This window comes from Pezoporus occidentalis, unplaced genomic scaffold, assembly GCF_034315485.1.
Source record: "Pezoporus occidentalis ecotype Australia unplaced genomic scaffold, CSIRO_AGI_Poc_V1 ctg46, whole genome shotgun sequence".
Classification (NCBI taxonomy): domain Eukaryota; kingdom Metazoa; phylum Chordata; class Aves; order Psittaciformes; family Psittacidae; genus Pezoporus; species Pezoporus occidentalis.
This window is the reverse complement of record NW_026915791.1, coordinates 351,458-376,342: the sequence shown is the minus strand read 5'-3', so window position 1 is coordinate 376,342 and position 24,885 is coordinate 351,458. Positions and strand designations below refer to the sequence as shown.

At 45.3% G+C, this 24,885-nt stretch overlaps 1 protein-coding gene across 1 annotated transcript; it reads right to left on the bottom strand.

The window, feature by feature from the left end:
• Positions 1 to 302: 302 nt before the first annotated feature.
• On the bottom strand, positions 303 to 24,277 carry NEMF (nuclear export mediator factor). The gene is made up of 33 exons (XM_062635603.1): positions 24,126 to 24,277; positions 22,964 to 23,032; positions 22,189 to 22,291; positions 21,116 to 21,241; positions 20,882 to 21,030; positions 20,621 to 20,688; positions 17,916 to 18,002; positions 16,861 to 16,937; positions 16,282 to 16,352; positions 16,116 to 16,191; positions 14,995 to 15,057; positions 14,595 to 14,672; positions 14,015 to 14,223; positions 12,415 to 12,600; positions 11,679 to 11,742; positions 10,877 to 10,965; positions 10,077 to 10,180; positions 9,617 to 9,679; positions 8,730 to 8,842; positions 7,355 to 7,412; positions 6,912 to 6,970; positions 6,307 to 6,427; positions 5,895 to 6,168; positions 5,002 to 5,044; positions 4,869 to 4,918; positions 4,360 to 4,507; positions 3,971 to 4,048; positions 3,704 to 3,898; positions 3,092 to 3,124; positions 2,026 to 2,132; positions 1,901 to 1,944; positions 1,725 to 1,804; positions 303 to 622 (listed from the first exon to the last, which is right to left on the bottom strand). Exons 1-33 carry the CDS (start codon positions 24,182 to 24,184, stop codon positions 545 to 547), a joined length of 3,222 nt encoding a protein of 1,073 aa, XP_062491587.1. The 5' UTR covers positions 24,185 to 24,277; the 3' UTR covers positions 303 to 544.
• Between the last annotated feature and the right edge of the window lie 608 nt (positions 24,278 to 24,885).

Genomic DNA, 24,885 nt, shown 5'->3' with positions numbered 1-24,885 from the left:
CTACCTCCCCAGGGGTGGTAATGGCACAGCACAGTCGGGCTGTGCCAGTGGGAGCAGGGGCTCTGGGACTGCTCCCAGCACTCACCACGTGTCGGCAGCCAGTGGCACGTTTTGGGTAAAATAAAAAGCATGTCACACTGAAACTGTCCTACTCGCACTTAGAACCTCCAGTCACCCATAGAGGAAAGTAGTGGGTATGAGGAAGAAACTGAACAGCACCAAGCTTTGCTGCAGCAAACTGGGGGACTCCTTGAGATGGAGTGCTCAGCTCCAGCACTCGATGCGTCAAAGAACCAAAAGTGTGCGATCACATCACTGACCAAATGACAGCAATTTATTTGCATGTTTTTATGCTATTTGTATCGAGAGTCCATCCACTGCAACGCAGGAACTGGTCCTCATCTGCCCGCTACCCCACAGGAGCTAAACTCAGTCCAGTCAATGGCAGTTGGGGTAGGTCTGTGTCCGTCTGTCCCACCTGCAGGTGCTGAGATTCTGACTGCACAACAGTGGCAGTTTAGTAGTGAGAAACCCAAGTAAGGAATCACTTCTTCTTCTTGTTCAGGAGATGCGGTGCAGACACTTTCACTTTACCAGGAATATTCCTTGACAAATCAGTATCCTATAAAACATTAAACATGAGGAATTGCACACAGCAGCAAAGCATTTATGGACATCTCCCTCAGCCCCAGTGCACTTCTAAGCTGGCTTGTGGGAGCTGATGGGCCTGTTCCTGTCAGCCTTCCCCCAATGAAAATACAGCTAATGTCAGGCTGCTGCTTTCTCATCACATTTTAGTGATGAAAGACTTTTAAGAGTTTTATGTGCAGCTTCCATCCATCAGCTCCACTGGGAGAGGCTGGCTGGGTTGGCAGTTCCCTGGGCAGGACCTGGTCACGTCAAGGTCATTAAACATTAATTGTGGTTTTCTAGCAAAGCACCATGAAATATGGACATGAAGTCTTGCTGCTGTTCAAGGTTTCTAATCAGTGAACAGTTACAGGGCAGCAAGCAGCTGTAAAGAGTGCTCTAGGCTGCCTGATCCACAGGGATCGCTGATGTGAAAAACACCCGAGGATCGTGGTGCAAGCAACCAGCCAAGCCCTAGGAGGAGAGCATGGCCAGGAGCCAGCCCTCTCTCCAGTGGCAGGCATGGAAGCACTGCACACAGATGGCGCAAGTTTGAGAAGGAACTGGAGTAGAAGAGAACCGCACTGGGGGAGTGAAGATCTGCCTGAGCAGAGCAATGCCATGTTTACTTGGCCCATGGTAAGCATCTTCTGGGGGAGAGGGGCAGGCGAAAGCCCCTAGTGAGTGGCACAGCCAGACACTGCTTCCAACCATGCCCAGCTGAACTCCCAGCACGAGCACCTGCCCGTCCAACACACTACCACAGGAGTGGGAATTTCCCCTCCCATAACTAGAGGCCTTTATGGAAGATGATGCTGTTACCAGTTGTGTTATTTTAGATTAAGAGCAACACAATAAAGAAAACTTAATGCCCAATGATAGAGGTGAGGCTCAACTTCTACTGATCCTTCCCAGCCGAAGCAGTGCATCTTCCCCCACAGTACTGAGAAACACAATGCTGCTAAAAAAAAAAAATCCAAACAACCCAAAACAATAGAACACTTGGTTTTGGAAGTATTTACCCCCAGAACAGTACTAGTCAACAGTTTGCTGCTGCTATTTGTATAGAGAAACTATGTAGAAAAACTTGTCACCTTTACGCTGCGGAACAGGTCTTTTTCTCTTGCACTAGCTTCTTTGGATTGCATAAAATTATGCAAGGCAATCTTTGCAGCTGTAAAAGCATAGGAAAGATTTAAACAGTATGTTAAAACGTGCTGGCTTCAATAGGTGAAGCACTGAGGAGGATTCCAGTGCTTTAATACAGTACCTTTTCCCTTCTTTTGGGTGCCTGGAGTGAGCTTGACTTTATACCTTTCAAAAGAAAAGGTTTCTCTCAGTAGCATGTTGGCTCCCCTCAGCCGAACCCTTGCCCCAGGAAGCGCCAGGACTTACTTGTAGCTCGTCATCGCCGTGTAGGGAGCACAGATGGGAACAGCGAAGAGCAGGATATCCTCAGGGTGCGGCTGGCCAGTGAGGGAATCCAGCAGCGCCTCACCCTCCTGCATGGGCAGAGGAGCTTTGCTGTGAGACCAGAAAGCACCTCTCCAGCCCCTCGCTCCCATAATGACAATGAGCAGAGGCTGGAGGATCTCCCCTCCCATCTGAACCACAGCAGCAGCTGCCCTCCTACAGGTACCACGTCAGTTCTCATGACAGCATTACCAACATGCACTATTAATCACTCACTTTGCTGGCCTTGAGTTACCAAGCCACAATTTATTATTGACCATCTTTGATTACTTTGATACAATAAAACTGTATCATTTGAAATAGGATGGATCTCAGTTTTAAATGATCAAAATAGGACCCCCAAGTGTTGTTACATCTTCACAGTGTCACCAAGAACTTCCCCCTACAGAATCACAGAATGGGTTGGAAAAGACCTTAAAAATCAGCTAGTTTCAACCCCCTACCATGGACAAGGACACCTTCCACTAGACCACATTGCTCAAAGCCCCATCCAACCATTATCTTCCTTCATTAATTAAAGAAACAGACTTATTTCCATCCTTGGGCAACACCCACAGCCTGTAACTATAGAAACATCTGGAGCAATTCTGAATGTAAATCAGCTTCTAAAGAACAACTTGCATGGCACTGCGCTGTGCCATCCTTCAGCCTAGAGCAAATACCTCCTTGAGGCAAAGACAAGGGACAAACTTCAATTTAGCCAGCCCCTAGTTTCTAAAGGGAAGGTACGTGGTAAGCAGGGTAGGAAGACAAAAAAGGTTACTTTTTACTCTTCTTAAATACAAGGAAGCTGGGTTCAGAGCACCGTGGGCACAAAGAGGACTTCAAACAGCAGAGCTGTGCCCCTCTGAATGGGTCACATGAGCCAGCCCCAGCCTGCACCCTCTGCTCCTGCTCACAGGGAGCTGTGTGGGAGCGTGCCCCTCCACCTTCCGACAGGAATAAACCCTTTTCAGCACTTCTTGGAGCTTGGAAGACAAGCATTTACCTCAGCTCCTGGCTGATCCTGCTCTTGCTCCTCCTGTACAGAAACAAAGGAGATACCAGAGCTGAAATGAGCATGACTGCTTTTCTTTCTCCCAGCCCCTGGAGAACGTGAATTCTTTTATCAGCACTACACAGAAAGCCACATTCTCACTCCAAAGAGAATTTAACATCCTTTAAACGAAAGGCAAGAAGAGCATTTTTATGTTTCTTTTGAAAACCTGATTTGCTTGGCACACACCAAGCTGGGAGGAGAGAGATGGGCTATGATTCAGAGATAGCAACTCAGAAGGACAGGCCTGCAGAGTGCTTGGTTACGTTTCAGCTGCACCAAGGAGGAAGTATTGACTTAACTGGATCCTTGGCAGCCTGGCAAGGCTCAGTCCTCCTCCAAGCCCTCGTTCTGGCTGTGCTGGGAGCACTGCATGCACGGCGCTTTTTTTTGCTGCTTTTTGAAATGAATGGGCTCCCAGAGTCATGGCACGAGGCACAGTGCTCTTCACAGTGTCCCAAAACCAACAAGAGCTGCTCAGCCTCCCTGCAGAAGAGAGCTACCCAGTGCTAGGAGAGCTGCAGCAGAGAGTGAGAAGGGACAGCTGAGCATGCTGCTGCTCACCTTCTCATCCTGCTGCTCCTCCAAGGTTGGGTCCTGTGACTCGTGCAGCACAACTCCTGCTGGGACTGCCTCCTTGCCCCCTCCAGCACCATGACGAATGGCTTTGGGTTTTTGCTGTTGCTTCTTTGCTGGCTCTTCTTTTGTCTTCCCCTTTTTCCCTTTTTTCCCCTTCTCCTCCTTGTTTGACCCTGCAGACTGTGGTTACACACAGAGGTGGTCAGAGCCAGCAACCACGCCACAGAGGAAGACAGAACTCCTCTCACTCACCCCCAGCAGCTTCATGATGAGTTCCCGGTCCTCCTCATCCTGGTCCTTATACTTCTCCTTCATCTTCTTCATTTTACTCTGCAGAAGAAAACAAAACAACAGCTTTAGAAACCATTACTTTTGCAGTTTTGCATCCATGGGCAAACACACAGACTCTGGTCTCCTGAACCTCTTTCAGAGCTGTTCACCAGTAACCAAGAGACTGGTTTCCATGAGGAAATCAGTGTGTTCAATGCTAACAGACCACCACCATCATCCTGAATCTACCAAGAGCACCACCAAGAGTCTGCAACTATCAGGCAGCCATGGACATCTAACAGAAATCAAACTTCTGCCCATACTTCACAGGGCAACAGCTGAACCCTTGGATAAGCCAGGTCCCTGCCTACCTTCTGGCCCCTCTTGACGGGCTGAGGGGCTGGCACACCCTTATTGGTGTTGGGAACAGGGGCAGGCTGTGCTTCCATCTCTTTCTGCTTCTCTTCAGGTGGCTCCAAGTTCTCAGAGTTGTTTTGCTGCTTCTTTTTCTTCATTTCTCTAAGAAAAACAATCACTTGACACACTGCCTCTTGTGACAAGAGAGATCGCTGCTATCCTGCCAGCATTACCACCCTGCTTCCCCACCACAGGGGAACCTGAGGCACACACACTGGAAATAACCCCTCATCAGCAAAAACTCAAGCCCACCAGTGCACAAGAAACTGTGCTTGCAAACAGCACTCCTGAAGGACAGGAGCAGGCACCATCCCACCGGCAGGACCCCCACTGGAAAAGCAGGACAGATAAAAGGCATGGAGCAGCCCAGATGGGGAGGTGCAAGACATACCCTGCACCCAGGTCCTGAAGAGGGAATGGGGAGAAGGCATTCATCTCACCACAGACACGAAGAGGCTCTCACCTCCGCTCCTTGGCAGACAGATGCCTTCGCCCCTGGGACTTGCTGTCACTCTAAGAAGTGAAATGCAGTTAGAACACGCAGTGTCCAGCAGCAGTTCACACTGCTCTGCCAAACATCTGAGCTGGGACCTTACCAAACTGGGTTCTTCCTCTTTGGGGATGATTTTCTGCAGGGATCTGAGGGTAGATAGAAACAGAGCTCATCAACAGATGTAGAGTGGCTCAACCATGGACATATTTACCACAGTCCAGACACCGGCTAACTTGGTGGTACCACTTTAGGCTTTCTAGCTCTTGAAAATCCCAGCTTTGGTGCATGGGAAAGGGCAGAAACACTGCCCTTCCATTTACAGAGCAAGTCTGCAGGTCTCTGCCAGCTTGTCTCATGTACACACAGGCAACAAAGACAGCCTGGGCACAGTGTGTGCTAAAGGAATCCCTAACATTCAGCTTCCTATGCTCACAGCCTCACTCAGCTGGGGTATTCCCTGCAGAGCTGTCCATTTCCACCCACTCAATCCCATCCCCTTACACCCTCTAAAGCAGTGTTACTGACAGGCACAACAGGGAAATGAGCTCATCTCGCAGCCACATACAGAGCAGTAACTGAGAACTGGCTTGGCAGAGCAGAAACAACCCCTGACTCTGCTTCTCAGGTCTGAACAGCTCTGAAAAAAAACAGGGGCAGCCATCTCCTGAGGAGCAAAAACAGTCTATGGTGGTTAAGGAAGGCTTAGGCCAAAATAGGGAACAGCAGCAATGAAGGAGTCAGGTACTTCTGTGTGTGTACATCAGGCAGGGTCCAAAGCAAACAGCCCACAAAGAACTGTGCAGGAAAACAGCAGGGAATGGCACAGTGTGGTAGGATTCCCACAGAACAGGCATGCTGCCCTGCACTCTGGCAGCCTGCTGTCACAAAACATGTGACAACAACTTATCTCAGCCCTTGTCCTGGCAGCATTTTTACATTATAGGGATCCTAAAAAGTGCCCACACTGCTGATAAGAGCAACTGCTTCTTCACTTACCTCTGAGATTGAAGATGTGACAGGTCGATTGTTGTATCTGGGTAATTTACCTCTTCCTCCTTCACTTCACTCTTTGACTCCAGATGTTCCACTTCATCTTCAGATTCTCCCTCATCCTCTTCAGAGTCAGCCTCTGGTGCAGGAGGTGTGTCTACTCTTCCCTGGTCAAGGTCAGCAACACCCTCGTCACGATTACTCTCAGACACAGCTTCCACATCCTCTGGTGCTTCCTGACACTCTGCTTTTTCCTCTTCGTTGCTGCTGTCTCCTCCATCTGGGGCACACAGGTGAGGAAAACACAGTTCACATGAGAAATGCCAAACTGACCCGTAACAGTGCAGGGAACTAAATGCCAAACCCCGAACAGTCCCATGCGTCAGCAGTACACAGCACCCCCATACAGCCACCATACCTAATAGCTCCACATCTTCAGACACCAGTTCACTAGCACTGCTGGAAACCGTTTCCAGATCCTCATCCTGCACTTTGATCTTCCTTTCTTCCCTGTGTCTCCAAACACAGCTTTCATCCACCTAACAACAGAGGTGCCTTTACATTAATAAAGCTATAGCAATGTTCACTAGTCCATTCACAGAACACCCGGCTCAGCTTCATTCTTCCCCTTTGAACACTTTTTGGTATTCAAAAGGCAAGAAAACTAAACCAGCACATTTAAACCCAAATCTGACAACCTAGAAAGTACTGCTAGTGAGGAGAGACACGGAGCTGCACAACCAGCAGACCCCCTAAATGTACACATGCTTCAAACAGAGCTGGTATAAAAACCTAGCAGAGGCAGTAATGTTCACAGTGTCTGTTTTAAATGAAGACAGTGCAAACTGGGGAAAAATGGACATGAAAGCAGAGTAATTCTCAGTTAGTAGCATTTTATGGGATTTGTCCCAGTGGGAAAGAAGTAATTGGAAATGTACTGATAAGCAAGAACCAGAAAAAAAGCCTCCTATAGCTCAAACCAAATTACAAAAGCCAGCAGGAGCTGCACAGAGAAAGCAGTACCTTAAACAAGAAACTAAAGCCCATCATCAGATATGAAGGTGGAAGAAAATTCTTTTTCCCTGAAAAACAAAGGCAGATTCTCATGAGGAGGTTTAACAGCTATGTTACATGATGCATTTTCAACATTCATTTTCATTAGAGGCTTTAAGCTACCAAAAACTTCACTGCTTTTTTTTTTTTCTATCTCTTAGATGCCAACAGAACAAGAGAAACTCAAAAGCAATTTAGCCAAGAATCTCTGTCTGGGGCTTAGCTAGAAATGCTGCTGCTGCTGCCTGCTAACAGTCTAAACCTCTCAGAACAGATTGTCAGAAGAGCAGGATATGCTGGCTGCCACAGTGATGGATCAGGGGACAGCTCAGATGGCCACCACTGCTGGACAAGCACAGCACCTACAGACAAAAGGCCTGACATCAAATTCACACTGTTCCTCTGGGTCTCACCTCGGATCATGAAGCTTCCAGTAGTGAGGTATTCTCCTGTAGGTGCAGTTTTAGAAACCTAAAAAAATCATTATATACTTACGATAAAGAGTATTTGTCACAGCAGGCCAGCAATGTGTAATACTAGCACTGACAAAAGATTCAAGCAAGCTGCATTTTTAACTTCTGGGAACAGCCCTGCAGGACTCTGTATCTGAGGGGTTCTTCCTGTCCTTTGTAGAGTATTTCCTAAGACATGTTTCAAGAGCAGGGACTCTTCATTAGGGATTGTAGAGATAGGACAAGGGGTAATGGGTTCAAACTTAAACAGGGGAAGTTTAGGTTAGATATAATGAAGTTCTTTACTGTTAGGGTGCTGAGGCACTGGCAGGTTGCGCAGAGAAGTTGTGTGAATGCTTCATCCCCGGCAGTGTTCAAGGCCAGGTTGGATGGAGTCTTGGGTGACATGGTTTAGTGTGAGGTGTCCCCGCCCACTGCAGGGGGGTTGGAACTAGATGATCTTAAGGTCCTTTCCAACCCTAACTATTCTATGATTCTATGGATCGCACACTACTGGCACTATGATTTAGAAGCTCTGCATGAGTAACTGGGTCATTCATGAAACAACACTAAAGGCACTGCAAATTTCAGTTTAATGTAATCTTTACAGCCTTACATTCGAGTTGATTGGGAGCACAGCAAGACTGCAGTTAACACACAAGAATCATAGAATCACAGAATGGTTTGGGTTGGAAGGCACCTTAAGGCTCATTCCAACCCTGCCACAGGCAGGGACACCTTCCACTAGACCAGGTTGCTCCAAGCCCCATCCAACCTGGCCTTCAACACTGCCAGGGATGGAGCAGCCACAGCTTCTCTGGGCAACCAGTGCCTCACCACCTTCACAGTGAAGTACTTATTCCTAACAGCTAATCTAAATCTACCCTATTTCAGTTTAAAGCCATTCCCACCGTGTCCTATCCCTACATGCCTTGTATAAAGCCGCTCTCCAGCTTTCTTGTTGGCCCTTTTAGGTACTTAAAGGTACTAAAGTCTCCCTGAAGCCTTCTCTTCTCCAAGCTAGAAGCCCAACTGAAAAAAAAAAAAAAAATCCCACCAAAAAACCACCTTCATTTTCAATAGAAGTCCTTCCCTTTCAATAGAAGTTAGTAAAAAGCCAAGCCTCCTGCATTTCCTCTGTCATGTGCATATCTTATCTGAGATTACATCTCCACCCCTGTCCCTAAGTGTGGCAGAGCCAGGGAGAACCCACAAGGAACAGTATCAGAAGTTTCAAATCCCTCCACGCGTTCCTACCCAGAGACACTTTGTCTGCAGTCACACACCAAATCCTTCAGATGTTCTGTCTGCAAAGCTCATTCACAAGTGTCTTTACCTGGTTGTGGGAGACCCACCAGGCACTGGTGACAACACGGGCATCCCAGGCAGCACTGTAACACAAGGCCATCGTGCCTGCCTCCGTCAGGGTTCGTGGAGGGATCGGTTCACCTACAAAGTAACACCCAACACATCAGTGAATCTGATCCATGCAAAACAGATGAATTCTCAAAACTTCCCATCTGTGCCCCAGTCCTCTGTGAGCTTTCCAGATGCTCTGAGCAGAGACAACATTGCTTGGTTAAACTTGAAGACAGTATGGACAGAGCAGAAGCAGTATCAGCAGCTGCTATTCTCAGCAGTCCAAGAGGCTGAAGCCAGCTATGCTACTGCTCCTTCCTCCACTCATCTCTACAAGGAGCAGTAACTGTGCTCCTCACAACACAAGGCCGACTTCCACTGCCTCCCAGGAACAGGGCACAGGGAGGGTCTGCACAGCTCGTCTCCACTGAGATCCATCACACTGCCTTAAAACTTCTCTGCTGAAATCAGCACCCTGTCAGCACCTAGACTGCTTATGCCATCAGTGAAAGTCTCAGTAGGACTCCAGTCCCTGAGGTCAGCAAAAAATATTTGCCCCACTGCCTCTGCCAGTGACCACCGCTTGTCTCTGTGAGCACACCTCCACTGCTGCTTCCCAGCAGGAGCTCAACTGAGCAACTGCAAGCAGCCAATTACGGCTGGGAAATGGCAGCAGTCAGTGACACCTGATCTTGGAAGGACGGATGCCTCTCACATCCCAAGGGAAACATCTGCTGGAGCTGAGTACCACTGCAAGGGGGAAGGCTCACCAGGCTGGCTCACACAGGCAACACAGAGACTGCCACATCACACGCAGTGCCTCCAGGCTTCTGCAAGTCCCTGCATCAGCCCCAAACAAGGTACCTGATGGGTTCTTGATGACACAGCTCGTGGCTCCGTGGAGATCAGCATGCACATATATGTCCCCTGAAACAGAAGCGACTCGAATCAGTCACACACGTGGCAAATACAGAGATCCCCTGAGCCAAGGTGAAAGTTTCCAACATCAGTTGGAAACAGCTGTTTTGGCTGCAAGGAGCAGGATGGGAAGAGGATACCGAAGTTTTTTACTCCATCCTAGCTGCCCCAGAGAGAATCAGCTCCTTTGCTCCTCACAGGCATCTGTCCAGCCTACTCTTACCCCAGTGTTGGAGGGTCCAGCCTCCCATAGCAGACCTCAGCCCTCCATGGACACACACACAGTCTCCAGGACTTACCATCACCAAAGTCCCCTTTTACCTAAGACACAGCAGACAGACCTGCCCTGTCATTCCTGTACAAAACTGGAAAGTATGACCAATATACTATACTTAATCTGACTCACCTGGTTTAAGATACCGCTTTACAATCAGCTCATTCTGCTGTTGATCTCTTCCAGCAATGATGAGGTAATTCTCAGAACTAATAAACCACAGGAACTTCTCAAACCTGCAAAATTACATCAATTCATAGTGTGAAAAACACCTGGAACTAACAGAACATTACAGAGGTACTTTTTATACCAAACTCTGAGAAACTCCATCATAGCATCTACAACTTATAAAAGACCACTACTTATAAGCTACAAATAGTTTCCCAACCATCCATATGCCTGGGGCATAAAAACAAGGCATGGTACCTATACAACATCACTGTCAATGATATTTTGAGACCAAACAAGTACAATCACCACAAGGTCCTCCTGTTTATTTTTATTTTAATAGTTCCATTATTAGACTGTAAAAAGCTTTGGGATTTAGGTTTGGGGGGTTTGGGTTGGGTTTTTTGTTTTGCTTTGTTTTGGGGTCTTTTTTAATCTATTTTTAGTATTTCAGATATCGAGCTGTCAGAAAGTAACAGCTGAGTTCCCTATTTCCACTAAGCCCACATATTCCTAGCTGTGCTAAAAGCAAAACACTCAGCTAAACTACAAGTCCACTGAAAGGAAGTTTCCCAGGCAAAGGTACTAACAGGCTCAGGCCAGCACCTTCAAGAAGCAGCTGTAAGTCAAGCCATGCAAAGCATAATGCTTAAAAATCACAATTAGCTGCACTGCTAAGAAAGCAAAAACTCAGCCTGTCACCGTCATTCTCAATTAGTGCACATTCACACTACATTAGATAACAACAATGAAACTGTACTTGCCAATAGACCTTCCTCGCTTTCTGAATGGTGGTAACTGTCTGAACTTCCCTCAGTGTCTGTTTTGTCTTCTTCTCAGCTGATTTAAATGCCTGTTTAGACAGAAGGCATAATCACGATTTGCCAGCACAGGAATCCCAAAATTGCTAACTGAACAGTAGAAAATGCCTCTGAATATTTTCAGAGTGCAGGCTCCACAAACTGCTCTTCATTCCCTTCATGTACATTTAAGATAGCTGCCCTAAAATCTTCATAAATCTCTGCCCTGGATAGCTGCCCCCTGAGATTATCACTTCTTTGGCAGTAAGGATTTCTACTGATTTTCCACTCCTGCCTTCATAAGTACTAGTCTGTCAATATCTCCAACAAGCAGCTGTCTTCAGTGCAATGCTACTGATGGAAACCAGATGATAAGGCAGGGATCTGCAATCCTCTGTTCCATCAGCCTAAAAGCTCCAGAATAAAACAATGCTGGTTGCTCTCATTAGGGCTATTTAGTCCAGGTCAGGATTTTTCACTTATCAGTGATACAGAGTTTGCTTTTAAGTATCTTATCATAGAATCATAGAGTCAACCAGGTTGGAAAAGACGTTTAAGATCATCAAGTCCAACCCTTAACCCAGCACTGCCAAGGCCACCACTAACCCATGGCACTGAGGGCTTGTCTACACAGTGTATGAACACTTCCAGGGACGGTGACTCCAGCACTGCCCTGGGCAGACTGTTCCAATGCCTGAGCACCCTTTTGGGAAGGAATTGCTTCCCATCTCCCTCTAAACCTTCTAAACACAAAACAAAAAAATACCTTTTCTGCAGCTTCTACTGTCTTCTGAGTTTTCTTAGCTGCATGTCTTTTGTGATCATAGTACCTGCAAAACACAAGTTTGTTTGTATCTGAAATCCCAGCAGATTCACTCATCTTTAGAATGTATTTCTCACCAACCTCCACATTTGCCATTAGCATTCAGTTTGGCAAAGATTTTTTGTTTGAGCCCAAATCTTTGGCTCTGTCTTCACCTGAGAAAAGCAACCAGGTGAACTAAGTCCCCTCTCAGACAAAGCACTGTGTTTCTGTGGCAGAAGCAGCCATTTAGTTCCATGTGTCATTGTGCAGAACTGTACCCAAAATTAATTTGATGTGATGTTAAGGGTGATGAGACACTGGAACATGTTGCCCAGAGAAGCTGTGGCTGCCCCATGCCTGGAAGTGTTCAAGGCCAGGCTGGAGAGGACTTTGAGCAACATGGTGTAGTGGAAGGGGTCCCCGGCCATAGCAGGAGGGATGATCTTTGAGGGCCCTTCCAACTCAAACCATTCTGTGATTCTACGATAGCTAGAGACTAGCTGCAATGCAAGAGCAAGATACTGGGCTTGGACCAAGAAAACGTATGTCCTAGAGCTGAGGACAAGCTACCTATTTTCATTTCTAACTTTTATTTTTAAGAAGATATACACAGAGCCCTTCCAATGATGTTATCACTAACAACTGCAAGCATAGAGAGGCTTCGATTACCAAAGCACACATTTAATTAAAACCTTACTTTTTGGCATTGGCATATGCAGACAAACTGAGATCAACATCAACTAATGAGGGCTTGTTTTTCTGAGGTTTCTTCAACTGCTTGTTTTTATTCTTTTTCTTTTTTCCCTTTGGTTCTTCTGTTTCTTCTTTCTCTAAGTCAGCATCCTCCTCCTCCTCTTCCTCTTCAGATAATACATATGGATTCCTAAGAACACATTACATCATATAATAAAGAAAACTGGTTATTTTTTAACCTTAGTGCAGTGTACTTTTCCGTTCCCTCATGAAGACTGGAAACAGTCTAAGGAACCCTTAAACTGTTTCCACTGTGCAGCCCCAGGCAGGCCCCTTTACACACAAGCCTGTTTATGTGCTGTAGTCAGCCAAAGCTTGGAGGAAAAAAGAAAAAAAAAACAGGAGAGCCCAAATTTTCCAATCCAAAGAAGTCACATTTCCAAGGCAATTTCTTCTACCGAAAGACACACATTCATGCTATCAACCTAGAGAAAAACTTAGACTTAAAATGAAGAACAGTTCTGAAGATCTACTTTCATAAAGTAAAAGAAACACAAGATATTCTATGAGTAATCACCACATGGGAAGGGAACAGTTACATTATCATATCGACTCATTGACCAGGACAGGAATGTGCTGGCTTAGAACCTTAAAAAATATCTGCTCCACTGTTTTCAGAGAGATATGCTGAGCACACACTAGATGGATTTGTATTCGCTTCTTGCCAGGACATCAAATCCTGCTCAGTACAGCTGTACTAAGTCTGTGTAGCAAAAAGTGGTGGAGTAGTATAAAATAATGTTCTTCATAAAGGAAGACATATCTCCCTGGTCCTCTGTACTAAGGATGCATGATTCAACACTTGGTGGACTGAGCAGTTTGGTAAGTGAAGTGATCACTCCTTGCTACTAAAACAGATGAAGAAGACTGATGGCACAGTTGCCAACACAGAACTAACACCTGAAAACAGGTTTATTCTGTACACTACCATTCCTGAAAAAAATGTAACTAAAACTTTATAAATTAACTTTTCCACATTACAGCTTTCATACCAAAAGTTCTAGCTATAAGAAATCTTCACTTTTTTATCGTTAACATCCTGATACAGCATCAGATCAGGTTTTCAAAGCCACTCCAGATACTGCCTCACTGACAGCTCTTTCATCAGTTCCATAAGAACCAACATCAAAACTTGCAGCTCACAATCAGCTGCCATCTTGAACCATCAGTCTTTTGCCAGGCTGCCATTAGCAGTCAACAGCATCGAAAGGGGTGGGCTCTCACAGGAATTTTTAGATCAAAGAAGAGTAGATCAGAGAGAGTTAACTGCTGACTGATAGACTGCAGCTTTGGAGCTGTATTTTTTTAGGACCCCTTCCAGTGTTTTAGAATATAGTCAGACAAGCTGTTAAAGTAACCAAATTACTACTGTTTTTGAAAGCAAAAATGCAGCATTCCTCTCTGCTCACAGAACCACGCTCTCTTCATGCTGCTGTAAGAAAACCTGAATGATGTAAATACCAATGCACAAGCTAAATGGATACTGGTCTCCTATGCAGCTCATACTACTGGCATTTGGTACAGGTGACCTGCAAAGTACTTACCTCAGCAGCATCGTGATATGATTTGTCTGAAGCTTTAATTCTTTGATTGCACTTGCAACGGGGTCTCCCTGGGCTTGAGCTTCTTTAACAATTGCTCCGATCTCTGTCCAGTCTATCTGGTTAGCTAATGCACTGCGGACCACCTGGATGGCTCGGTCAACGATCTCCAAGTTCATTTCTATAAGTTCTCCTTTCATCTTATCAGCTTCCTTAAGGAAAATGTTTATATGCATCAAAGGTAAAAACACACTCAGCAGTGGTTTAAAAAAAAAAATAGAAGTAGTAATTAATATAGAGATGAAAGCCAACAATGGCACTGAAGAAACTGCATAGGACACCAGCCAACTTGACTCCTGCTCACAAGAGTAGCACAAGCACTTTTTGGCAAGAGAGGTACAAAGCAGTCATTAGGAAGCAGAGCACTGCTGGGCAGGCCTAAGTTCTCTGAGGGTTTACAGGGTGCTCTCCAACAGTGGAAGGCTTCACTTTGGGGTCTAAGGCTGACTGCAGCAATGCAGACCAGCAGGTACAACTCTTCAAGAAACACTACAGATCTTAGTATGAAAAAAGTCTGTCTTACCTGAGCTTGCTGAAGAGCTTCTAGCCTGTGCTCATGATCCCTACGGACATTTTCAAGTTTTTTCAATGCTTGCTTTTCCTTTCAAAAAGGAGTAAGATGGAAAAATATAAATGGCATTTTATTGCCTAATTACTGCAAGACACTTGTTAGAGCATTCTAGCACAGAATACAGCAGTATAAGAGATACAGAGTCTCCAAAATATTGCTGTTAATATTATTACTTACATTCCAAGCAGAACCAACTGCTATATTACACATACTAAAATCCACGTCTTGACCACCACTAACTCGGTGTTTCCACAGCTCAAATAAGGAATGAAACCTCCCTCACCCTGGGCTACATGAAACAAACGAAGCTCAGAGCACCACTTCAGCTGCCCATTCTTGGATGAGAACATACCTGCTGCAGTGCTTTCAGATCAATTTTCTGTCCCTCTAGCTTGGAGTAGAACTCATCTGCTGCCTGCAAGAGAAAATCAGTTTTAAGAATCTCCAAGTAGCACTAACACATACCAGCAACAAGCAGGCAGAGGAGGTTCCACTCAAGAGAGGTGGCTGCAAAACACTAGAAGAAGAGACAGATGCTAAAACAGGGTTCAGTAACTTCCCCCATTTTACCTTTGCATGAGATGAGTTCAGCAAGACACTCAAGGGTACATCTCACTGCAAGCCAAGAGCTATGTACAAGTGGCCAAATTATGGCCCACATTCTTTGCTAGGAAAAGATGAAAAGAAAACTGCTGTTTGGCATAGTATCTCTTGAGATTATATGACTGTAATGATAGACCTGTATGCCCTGAATTCCTGCTGCTTCAATAGGCCAGTTAAAAAAAAACAAAAAAAAACAAAAAAAAACAACAAAAAAACCTAGAAAGCATGCTTAAGAACTCCTGGTGCTCCAGCTGCCAGACACTGTGCTTAAAACAAAAGAAGAGGAAGATTTTAGGCTGCTTAGATCATCAGTGCTGTGAAGGAGATGACAGAAATTCAGCCAAGAAGCAGGGTAGGAGTGTGAAATGCGAATTCTGGAGATCAAGGTCAAGAACAACACAAAGTTAATGATTTCAGATATTAACAAGTCAAGGACCAGGAAGGGTAACACACAAGGAAATACTAAACAAGGTACCTGAAGCGTTCAAATTAGTAACCGGAAAATTTTAAATGTGATGACTATGACAACTGTTTGCCTCCATCAACAACTCAGCATCTGAATTCTCCATTAACAAAATACCTGACCAGGTCTGATAGCAGACACCTTCCTTACAGATTCAGCACACACCTCCATATTGCCTTACACCATATTTCAACTACAGGACCTACCTGAGTTAAGACAGACAATGCTGCTCAGCAGTAGCCTAAAGGCCCTGGTTTAGTTTGCTTTTTCAGCATAAAACATTTATCCATAAAATCAGTCATCTCTTCTAAGGCTTGTGTTTTCATTAATAACTTCTGCATTTTAATTACTCTTTTAGCATAAGTCAATTAAAGCACTTAAGTACAGTATCAGCAAAAGCACTGTACCTTATTGAATGAGTCAAATTCCAAGTACGGACATTTTGAATGTTGAGAAAACAAGAAAGGATGAAATTCCTCATATCTGTAAAATACACATTTGATATTATCACCTGAAAACTAATTTATGTTATGCAGGCTAGTAGAAAAAGAAATAAATACTTCAAATATTTACGTGTAGATATCTTCTGCTGGTTTATCTGGTTCCAGACTTGGCTTTTTCTCCCTCTTCTGGATAATGTAACCCTAAAAAGATACAAATACGTCATCAGCATTTGTCTTTGAAAAGGATCCTCCTTATCTTGGTAAGGCAGCAAGTTTTAGGTGCTAACCTACTGATCAGCATGAGACAGTAAAGCACTCTAGCAAGGAGACTTTGGGGCAGAAGTAGTGTCATTGAGTAAAGCCATGACTGCTCGCTTGTCTTAACTTCAACTTCTTCCAGAAAAAGAGGTGAATTTCTCTTACAAACCTCAGGACTATCCTACAAATTATTACACAAATACCCAGCTTATGTGCATAACAGTGTTACCTGCTATTAAAGCACAAGTACAATTCTTACAGAACCTACATAATCCACATCCAGTGCAAGGAAGTAATTTTTATTCCCCATCACTACCTGGGGCCGAAGCGTACAGAATAAAACCTGTCACTAATAACACCAGGAACAAGCATGTGCTGAACAACATCTGCCTACCACTTTAATTCCGCAATTCCTCCACAACCAGTAACCAAGTTGCTCACTGACACTCACCTTTCCACTGAAGTTGCCAGTTAGTGTCATGTATTCTTCTGCTTTCTTTAAAGCAGTAAGCACTTTTTCAACATTTTCTAAAGAAAAAGGAGGGAGGAGAGGAATATTTTAAAACACCTGGAACAGAAAGATATTTTTATATAAACACAGCACAACAGCAAACCCGCAACAGGCCAAGGCAACTGCTCTTCCAATTCTGTGCCTGAAGCAACCTGTCCAGCCTGATCAAGTAGGATTCTAGCACATCTCAAAATTGAAATAGCAGATATACCTCACCCCTGGTGCCTCACTACAGCAATTACTGTTAAACAGGAGCCTCAGTATACATTTTATATCTGGAGAACTTTTAGTTTAAAAAACATCTATACAGGTACTCCTAAAACATAATTATTCAAGTTTCAGGAAAACAAAAAAGACCACACAAATGCTAGCACTTTATAGAAGTAAAAGTGCAGAGGCAAAGCAAAAACCTGTGAGAAGTTCTTTCTTCGTTACATAGCTGATTATTACAGCAACATAATGCAGTAAGAAGTAAAAAATCCTTTTGATTTATGGCAAATATAAAGCATATTTATATAAAATGGAAAACCAAGCTTAACTAAATATAAATATATTTATATAGTTATATCTATAAAAAATAAGACTACAGAAAAATCTAATTTTACTCCCCAAATCCATAATTTCCCAATAAATGTAAAGCTACTACTTCAACAACTCCTAATGTGTTCACTACAGATAAAGGAAGACTCTGATGCTAACTCTTCCAGACAGGATTCTTGTACATAACCAGAGTTCACCTGATGTGTAAGGTGGTATCTAATTATAAAACCATTTAGACTATATGAGGAGTCTGATGTTTTATTTCCAATATATGCACAATTCAAGAGTTTAAATGTGAACAAGGTTGGTCCCCAGCCTAAAAACATTAAAACATATAAACATATGGTCAGAACTAGAGGTTTAAGGATTATTCATCTCTTCAGAAAGAAATACTACATAGACATAAAAATTACCATATATGTAGTACAGCCTTTAGAACATTATTTCCTACATACCTTTACTTTCCATATGCTGATCTATTTTGACATAACCAGAAAATCCAATTTCTATAAGGCAATGCTCAATGAGAGTGGCTCCGTAAGCTGTTAAAAAAACAAAAACAATCAGGAGGCAGAGTCATAGAATCACAGAATGGTTTGGGTTGGAAGGCACTTTAAGGCTCATCCAGTTCCAGCCCTGCCACGGGCAGGGACACCTTCCACTAGACCAGGTTGCTCCAAGCCCCATCCAACCTGGCCTTTAACACTGCCAGGGATGGGGCAGCCACAGCTTCTCTGGGCAACCTCTGCCAGTGCCTCACCATCCTCAGAGTAAAGAACTTCTTCCTAACATCTAGTCTAAATCTCCCTTCTGTCAGCTCCCACCAATGCCATTCCCACCCTGTCCTATCCCTACAGGACCTTGTAAAAAGTCCCTCTCCAACTTTCTTGTCAGCAGCTTTAGGTACTGGAAGCTGCTCTAAGGTCTCTTCCCCAGGCTCAACAAGCCCAGCTCTCTGAGCCTGTCTCCGTATGAGAGATGCGCCATCTCCCTGGGCAGCTTCATTGACTCTTCTGTACTTGCTCCAACAGGTCCAGAGAGAGCAGATGATCAGGACTTCTGCCCAGCCAGAAACACTCGCTGACTGGGCAGAGCAGCTGGGTCTCCTCTCACACCTGATGACTTCTTACAAACTTAAGGATGCTTAGGTTCATCTGGAACCCTGGGAAAGATCTAGGATAGAATGAAGATATACAGGAAGGACAGGCTTCATGCTGGCCAAAACTGAATTAAACCCTCATATTTAAAAGGGAGAACAAAAAGTCTGAACTGAAGAGCTTAGGAAAGCAAACAAGAGTGGCAAACTGCCTGGCTTGGAGTAACGTATTACAAAACGTGAAGTCATTCAAACTCTGTAGCTTCAAATGTGAAGTTAGTGACAACAGAAACAGATGCAGCCCTATTTGAAGGGAGTGCAGAGCAGCAGCAAATCAAAACTGATATAAACTCCTACAAAGATCCTTAAAAACAAAGAAACAAGAAAGGGCCATGGAAAACCAAGCTTAACTAAGAACAATAAGAACAAGCAAAGCAGAAATACGAAGGAAGGAAAACAACCTCTGGAAAGTGCTACATCTAGCTTAGAATGACATAGATGACCTTAGAGTAGACTAACAGGATCTTAAGAGTCCAAATAAATTAACAAGACAACCACTTGAGGGAAAAAAAACAACACAAAAAAACACCAAAACAACAACAACAAAAACCCCAAAACAGCACAATCCCATGGAAATTAAAACCCAGGCCTACATCTGGGACACACAGTATTAGGGTTACAGTATTAGCCTACAGTATTAACTGCCTAAGCAGAGCTGCTGGTCACCCTGATATGTAGAGGGTCAGCCAAGAAACAGAGAAGAGGCATAAACTGTCAACTTGCACCCTTAAGAGAGGGGAGTAGCTCTGCAGGACCTACTCTAGAGCCTGCATTGATCAACATGCACCTGACTGACCCAGGAAGGGGGGGATGAAGGGCAAGGGGCAAAGGCTACTGATGAAACACAACTCATCTAAGCAACAAAGAAAACAAGCCAACTGTGAAGAACTGGAGGAGACTGAGCAATAGTGAGTGATTAGATAAAGAACTGCCACACAAACTCACTGTAAAGCGATATAAAATGATCCACATGAGGAAAAACTATTCTACTAACACATACACCCAACTGATCATTTCTTTTTGGGAGCAAGACCTAACAACAGATGGCTCTGTGGAAACATAAGCTCAATTGTCAGCGAACACAAAAGAGTTCAGCTGTACGTTGGAATTATTAAGAAAGGAATGGTGAACAGAACAAGGGAAATCATGCCACAGTACAAATTCATGGCGGAATTCCACTGTGAATGCTATGTACAGTTTTACTTACCCCATTTCAAAACAGAGCTAGAAAAGGCACAGAGAACGGCAACAAGGATCACTACATGCTCAGAACAGATTCTGTATATGGGAAGACTATGTAGGTGATGTAGTAGGCTGGTCAGCCTAGAAATTACTAACAAAATGAGTGGAGTTGGTAAATAGGCAGTAACTGTTCACCTTCTCTTCAAATCCAATACTAGGGTGCCAAATAAAACTGGTGAGATGAATTTCAGAACAAAAAAAGGAGATGACTTTTCATGTGACATGCAAGCAAGCGGAACTCTTCACCACAAAAAACCACTGTGGATGCCAGAAGTTCATACATGTTCAAAAAGAGATTTGGTAAATACGTGGAAGGAAAATCCAACCCAAGCTATTAAATAAAAAGATGCATCCTTTGCCTGGCTATCAGAGAACACTCAGATGGACACATCAAACAACCTGGATTTACCACATCAACTATCATTCCAGGGACTGGTAGCATTGGCATCCTCCAATCACTTCCTAACAACATCTTTATCCTTACTTATCCCATTCGGTATCACTGAAGACAAGATACTGGGCAAAACACATCAAGTCAGAGTTCTAACGGAGCTGCTGCCCTCATCAGTGCAAGGCTCATCTCTTTGTGCAGTTGGCTTGGAATAAAAAAATCCTACTCTGTTTTCAAAGGCTTATTTTTTTGTTGTTTTTCAAACATACATAAAAGCAGACTGTCATGAACAACATAAAAGAAGACTGCTTGAAATTAGACATAATGCCTATCGATCCCATTTCATTTTCTAATAAAACGCAATCACTTACGAAGATGCGGGTTAAGAACCCTCTTCAGTTGTTCCCCTTTAGATGCATTTGATATTATTTCAGTTAACCTGTGAAAGATAATGCAGAGTTGCAATTTCAAATAACAATGAGTTTTAAGACTATGCTGTATTGCTTAGAAACTACAGTTTTAAAAAAAGAAATGTAAAATGGCTCGTAGTATGCAAAAAAACTCCCCAAAGACATGCTGCCTTTCACAGTTCCCAGTTTATCCCAATACATACACCATTTAAAAGCCACTACCTTTCCAAGGTTGGCAGAGGTGCAGGGGCTTTTGCACTGTCCACTGGGTATCGTTCCCGAACTGCAAATCTGACATCATCTGTTTCATCCGTCCGAAATCTCAGAATGTTTAAAATTGTGTATTCATGGTCTGTCAGGACAATGTTACCCTGCAAGCACACCACAGGGGACCATCAGCAAGGGCCATACTCAAGTGCTTGCTTACAAAGGACATGCCTGGAGCTCTGCACTCACCCTGTCATACAACTCAACGATGAGGTGATAAGCAGCTTCATCACTTCCAAACTGGAAGTCCACAATTCTATCTATACCCAGCTGGTTGACACTGACAAGTCTTCTGGTCTTTAAATGCTTACGGCACTGCAAATAACGGAGAAAAAGTCTGTGAGATGATGCAAACCTGCTTGTGTCACCTGCTTGTGACATTTTATACTGAAATACATTCTTAGCTATAGATCCCTCCTGTGACACTGACCTCTTCTTACTTAATACAAATACCATAAGGGTAAAAGTGCTGATCCTGATAATAAGAGACAAGACAGCTCTTAGCAAAATAATACCCTGATATTTATAGGTAATGCAGTTGTTCCAGATTCTTAATGTTAAGCCATTTTTGCCATTAAAACCAGCTATTTGTTTAGCTCATCAAGTGAGCAGGTAGTTAAAATTCAAAGGTTTATTTTACAAAGAGATCTGGGATTATCCCTGCATCCATTCATGATGTGGAAAGCCACCCTGGAGAATCTTTGCTGAGTCACTTCGATCAGGCTGCATTCAGAGATAGTGGGCTAAGGAGACCCATGGCAGCCAGCACCCAGGTTGTATTGCATCCCTGCAGATCTACCTGCAACAATACAGCCTAACAGCCTGCAGCAAGACCTGAACCCATTAAAACCAAGCAGACCAAACAGCCAAATTCTACTAACACAGGGTGCTGCATCCAGGGCCTAACAATTTGGATAATACAACTGGAATGACAAGGAATTTGCTGGAGTAAAATTCCAAAAGGTCTGGGTCCAGCAGATTAATATTAATCTTCACAAATTTAAATTTTCATTGCTTCAGGCACTGAGTGTCTGAACATGACCCCCATGTCCACATTTGCTCTTCTCTTGTCTTCAGTCGCTCGCTTGACCAGGATCCACCGGGCAAATCCCTCCACTATTTTTTTCTGTCTCCAGGGACAGAACATGATTTGGTTTAAAAGGTCTTTTCCAACCTAGTTGATTCTACGATTGTATCATACTATGAACATTGCTTTCTGATATCCAGCTATCTTATTAAAAAGAAACTGTAGGTTAGTTTACCTTCATTGCAAAGCTAGATGGCATCATGTTCTTTGGCCACTCAAACTCTGTCGTGTGAATACGTATACCAGATTCAAGCAGCAGCGTGGCCTTGCAGTCTGGTCTGTTAACAAAATGAAGACTCACCAACAACCTGGCACATGAGCAGCCATCCCTCACCACCTGCCGGGTTGCACCAGGCTGAGACCAAAGCACCACAAACCAGGAGCACACTATCTACAGAAGACATTGCTACCAAAACCAGTAATGCCCATCAGTGCCACTGACAGGGAAAGGACATCCACTTTAAATTTACAGGTAATCTGGCCAAGCACAATGCTTGATAAGCAATTGACTTAAGAACTCTGGAACACAAGTGGAGGCGAGCAGCTGAGCAAGCGTCCACCTCAGACATCGCTGGAGTCTGCAGGTTAGTGAGGTAACACAAGTCCTACCTCCCACTGGACCTGGACACAAGTATCACCTGCTAAGTGCTGCTCTTCCTTTCTCCAACTCCTCTCTTCCCTCCCCATGAAAAGAAACAATTACAGTTGTGTGTTTTTATACCAACATCTTTGGCCTTTTGTATATCTTCTGCAGTATTTCACACTTCAGATACTATTTTCCAAGAACTTCCTGGGTAAAAATTACTGCATTTTATCAAAGAACAGTATCATTTCACTGAAAACTAGCCACGAAAGCCACATACCTGTAAGCACAAATGACACACATATAAAAAAGCCCCCACTTCTCATCTGTACAATAACAACATGAAGAAATTTAAATAAGTTCTTACTTTTGAAGGCGAATAAGATACGTCTTATTGTCCACATCATAAACATTGTTTACTCTCATTCCCAATAAGCTGTCAAAAAGAAGATATATGCTTTGGAGAATACAATAACCACACAAGTGGGTGAAAATGTTCCAGAGATAATTAAAATCTACAGAAGTGTGAGTTATGATAAATTACCAAGATGCAGCAAAGGAAGGTTAATGGAAACAGCTGGAAGCCAAGAAACCAAAAGATGAAGAAAATGCTATTAAGGGATACACCACGAAAAGCTAATCAAGTCAAAAACGGAACAGCCATTGCAGCCACCCCAGCTGCAACCAGACAGCTACTGGAACTCCATCACAGGATGGAGGCCAAGCTGCAGGCTCCTGCAAACAACTCTCTGTGGCAGGGATGCAGAATTTACTGGTTATACTGGCGCACTTTGCTCCTATGGGCTAACTTGTGCACCCCTTGGGAAGCCATTTGCCAGCACAGAGCATCTGTATTCCCAGCACAGGCACAGAAATGGCTGGGCAAAGTGGGGAGCCAGTCCCATCTTCGTTTTGTTCAAAGTGGGGCTGAATATGCAGATTGCCCCGGATACCAAAAAAGGATCATATCTTCTTACGGTATGGATGTAAGCAGCATTACAGCTTCTTAGCTACAGAGTAGATGACAGACCATAGCACCCTGCCCATGCAAACAGAGAAGGAAGAAACACTCCAATGCCCCCAGGGAGAGGCCGGGGGACAGGGCAATGAGGCAGGAGAGTGGGACAGACGAACACCAGGCCTGATGGTGTCACAGGCGAGGCAGAGGGACTCGGTGATCTACAGCAGGAAGGTGTGCTAGCGGCCTCTCAGCAGCATCAATAAGGCCCTGCGCTGCCCCGTGGCGCCACAGCACATGACAGAGAGGGGCAGCCCACCATCCAGCGAAGTGTGGGACCGAGCTCAGCAGAGAAGCCATGCCGGCTACGTGCGCTGCCGGTGGAGGAAACCGCGGAGGAGCCGAGCAGGGATGTGCGCTGAGCCGGGCTGCTGGCGTGCAGCAGAGCCCGGGTGCCACGGCGGGGGCAGCCGGGCCAGGGCCAGGCTGAGGGGAGAGAGCCGATACCGACAGCGCCGGTCGCGAGCGGGCCCCGCACCACGGGACAGCGGGGGAGGGGTGCAACCGGTACCTCTGCCGGAGCTCGGCGAGCACCGCACGGATATCGATGGTGCTGAAGCGGGACTTCATGGCGGCGGCGGCGGCGGCCGCGCCGGCAACAACCCCGACCGAAAGCACCGCCGGCCGCCTACGGCGCGCATGCGCCAACTCTGGCTACGGGTCGCGCCCCGCACCAAAACTCTCCGTTTCCAGCGCGTGCGCCGAGCAGCGGAGGCGGGCGGGAGGGGGCTGCGGCCTCGGTGTTCCAGTAGGAGGCGGTGTGTGGCGGGTCTGTGTGCCATGTCAGGGGCTAAAGGCGGTACCGCGGTGCTCCGGTAGGAGGCGGTGTGTGCTGGGTCCCGTGGCGTTGGAAAGGCGGTGTGCCGGCGTGCCAGTATGGGGTGGTGTGTGTCGGGTTTTTGTGTGCCGGCGCTGCAGCAGGAGGCGGTGTGTGTCGGGTCCGTGTGTGTCGGGTCCCTGTGTGCCGGGTCCTTGTGTGCCGGCGCTGCAGCAGGAGGCGGCGTGTGTCGGGTCCTTGTGTGCCGGCGGTCCAGCAGGAGGCGGTGTGTTTCGGGTCCGTGAGTGTCGGGTTTTTGTGTGCCGGCGGTCCAGCAGGAGGCGGTGTGTGTCGGGTCCGTGTGTGTCGGGTCCTTGTGTGGCGGCGGTCCAGCAGGAGGCGGTGTGTGTCGGGTCCTTGCGTGCCGTCGGGGGCAAAATGCGGTTCGTGGCCGGTTCCTGAGGAGGCGGCGCGTGTGTCAAAAGGAACCCGCGTCTCTCTGTGTTGCCCAGGC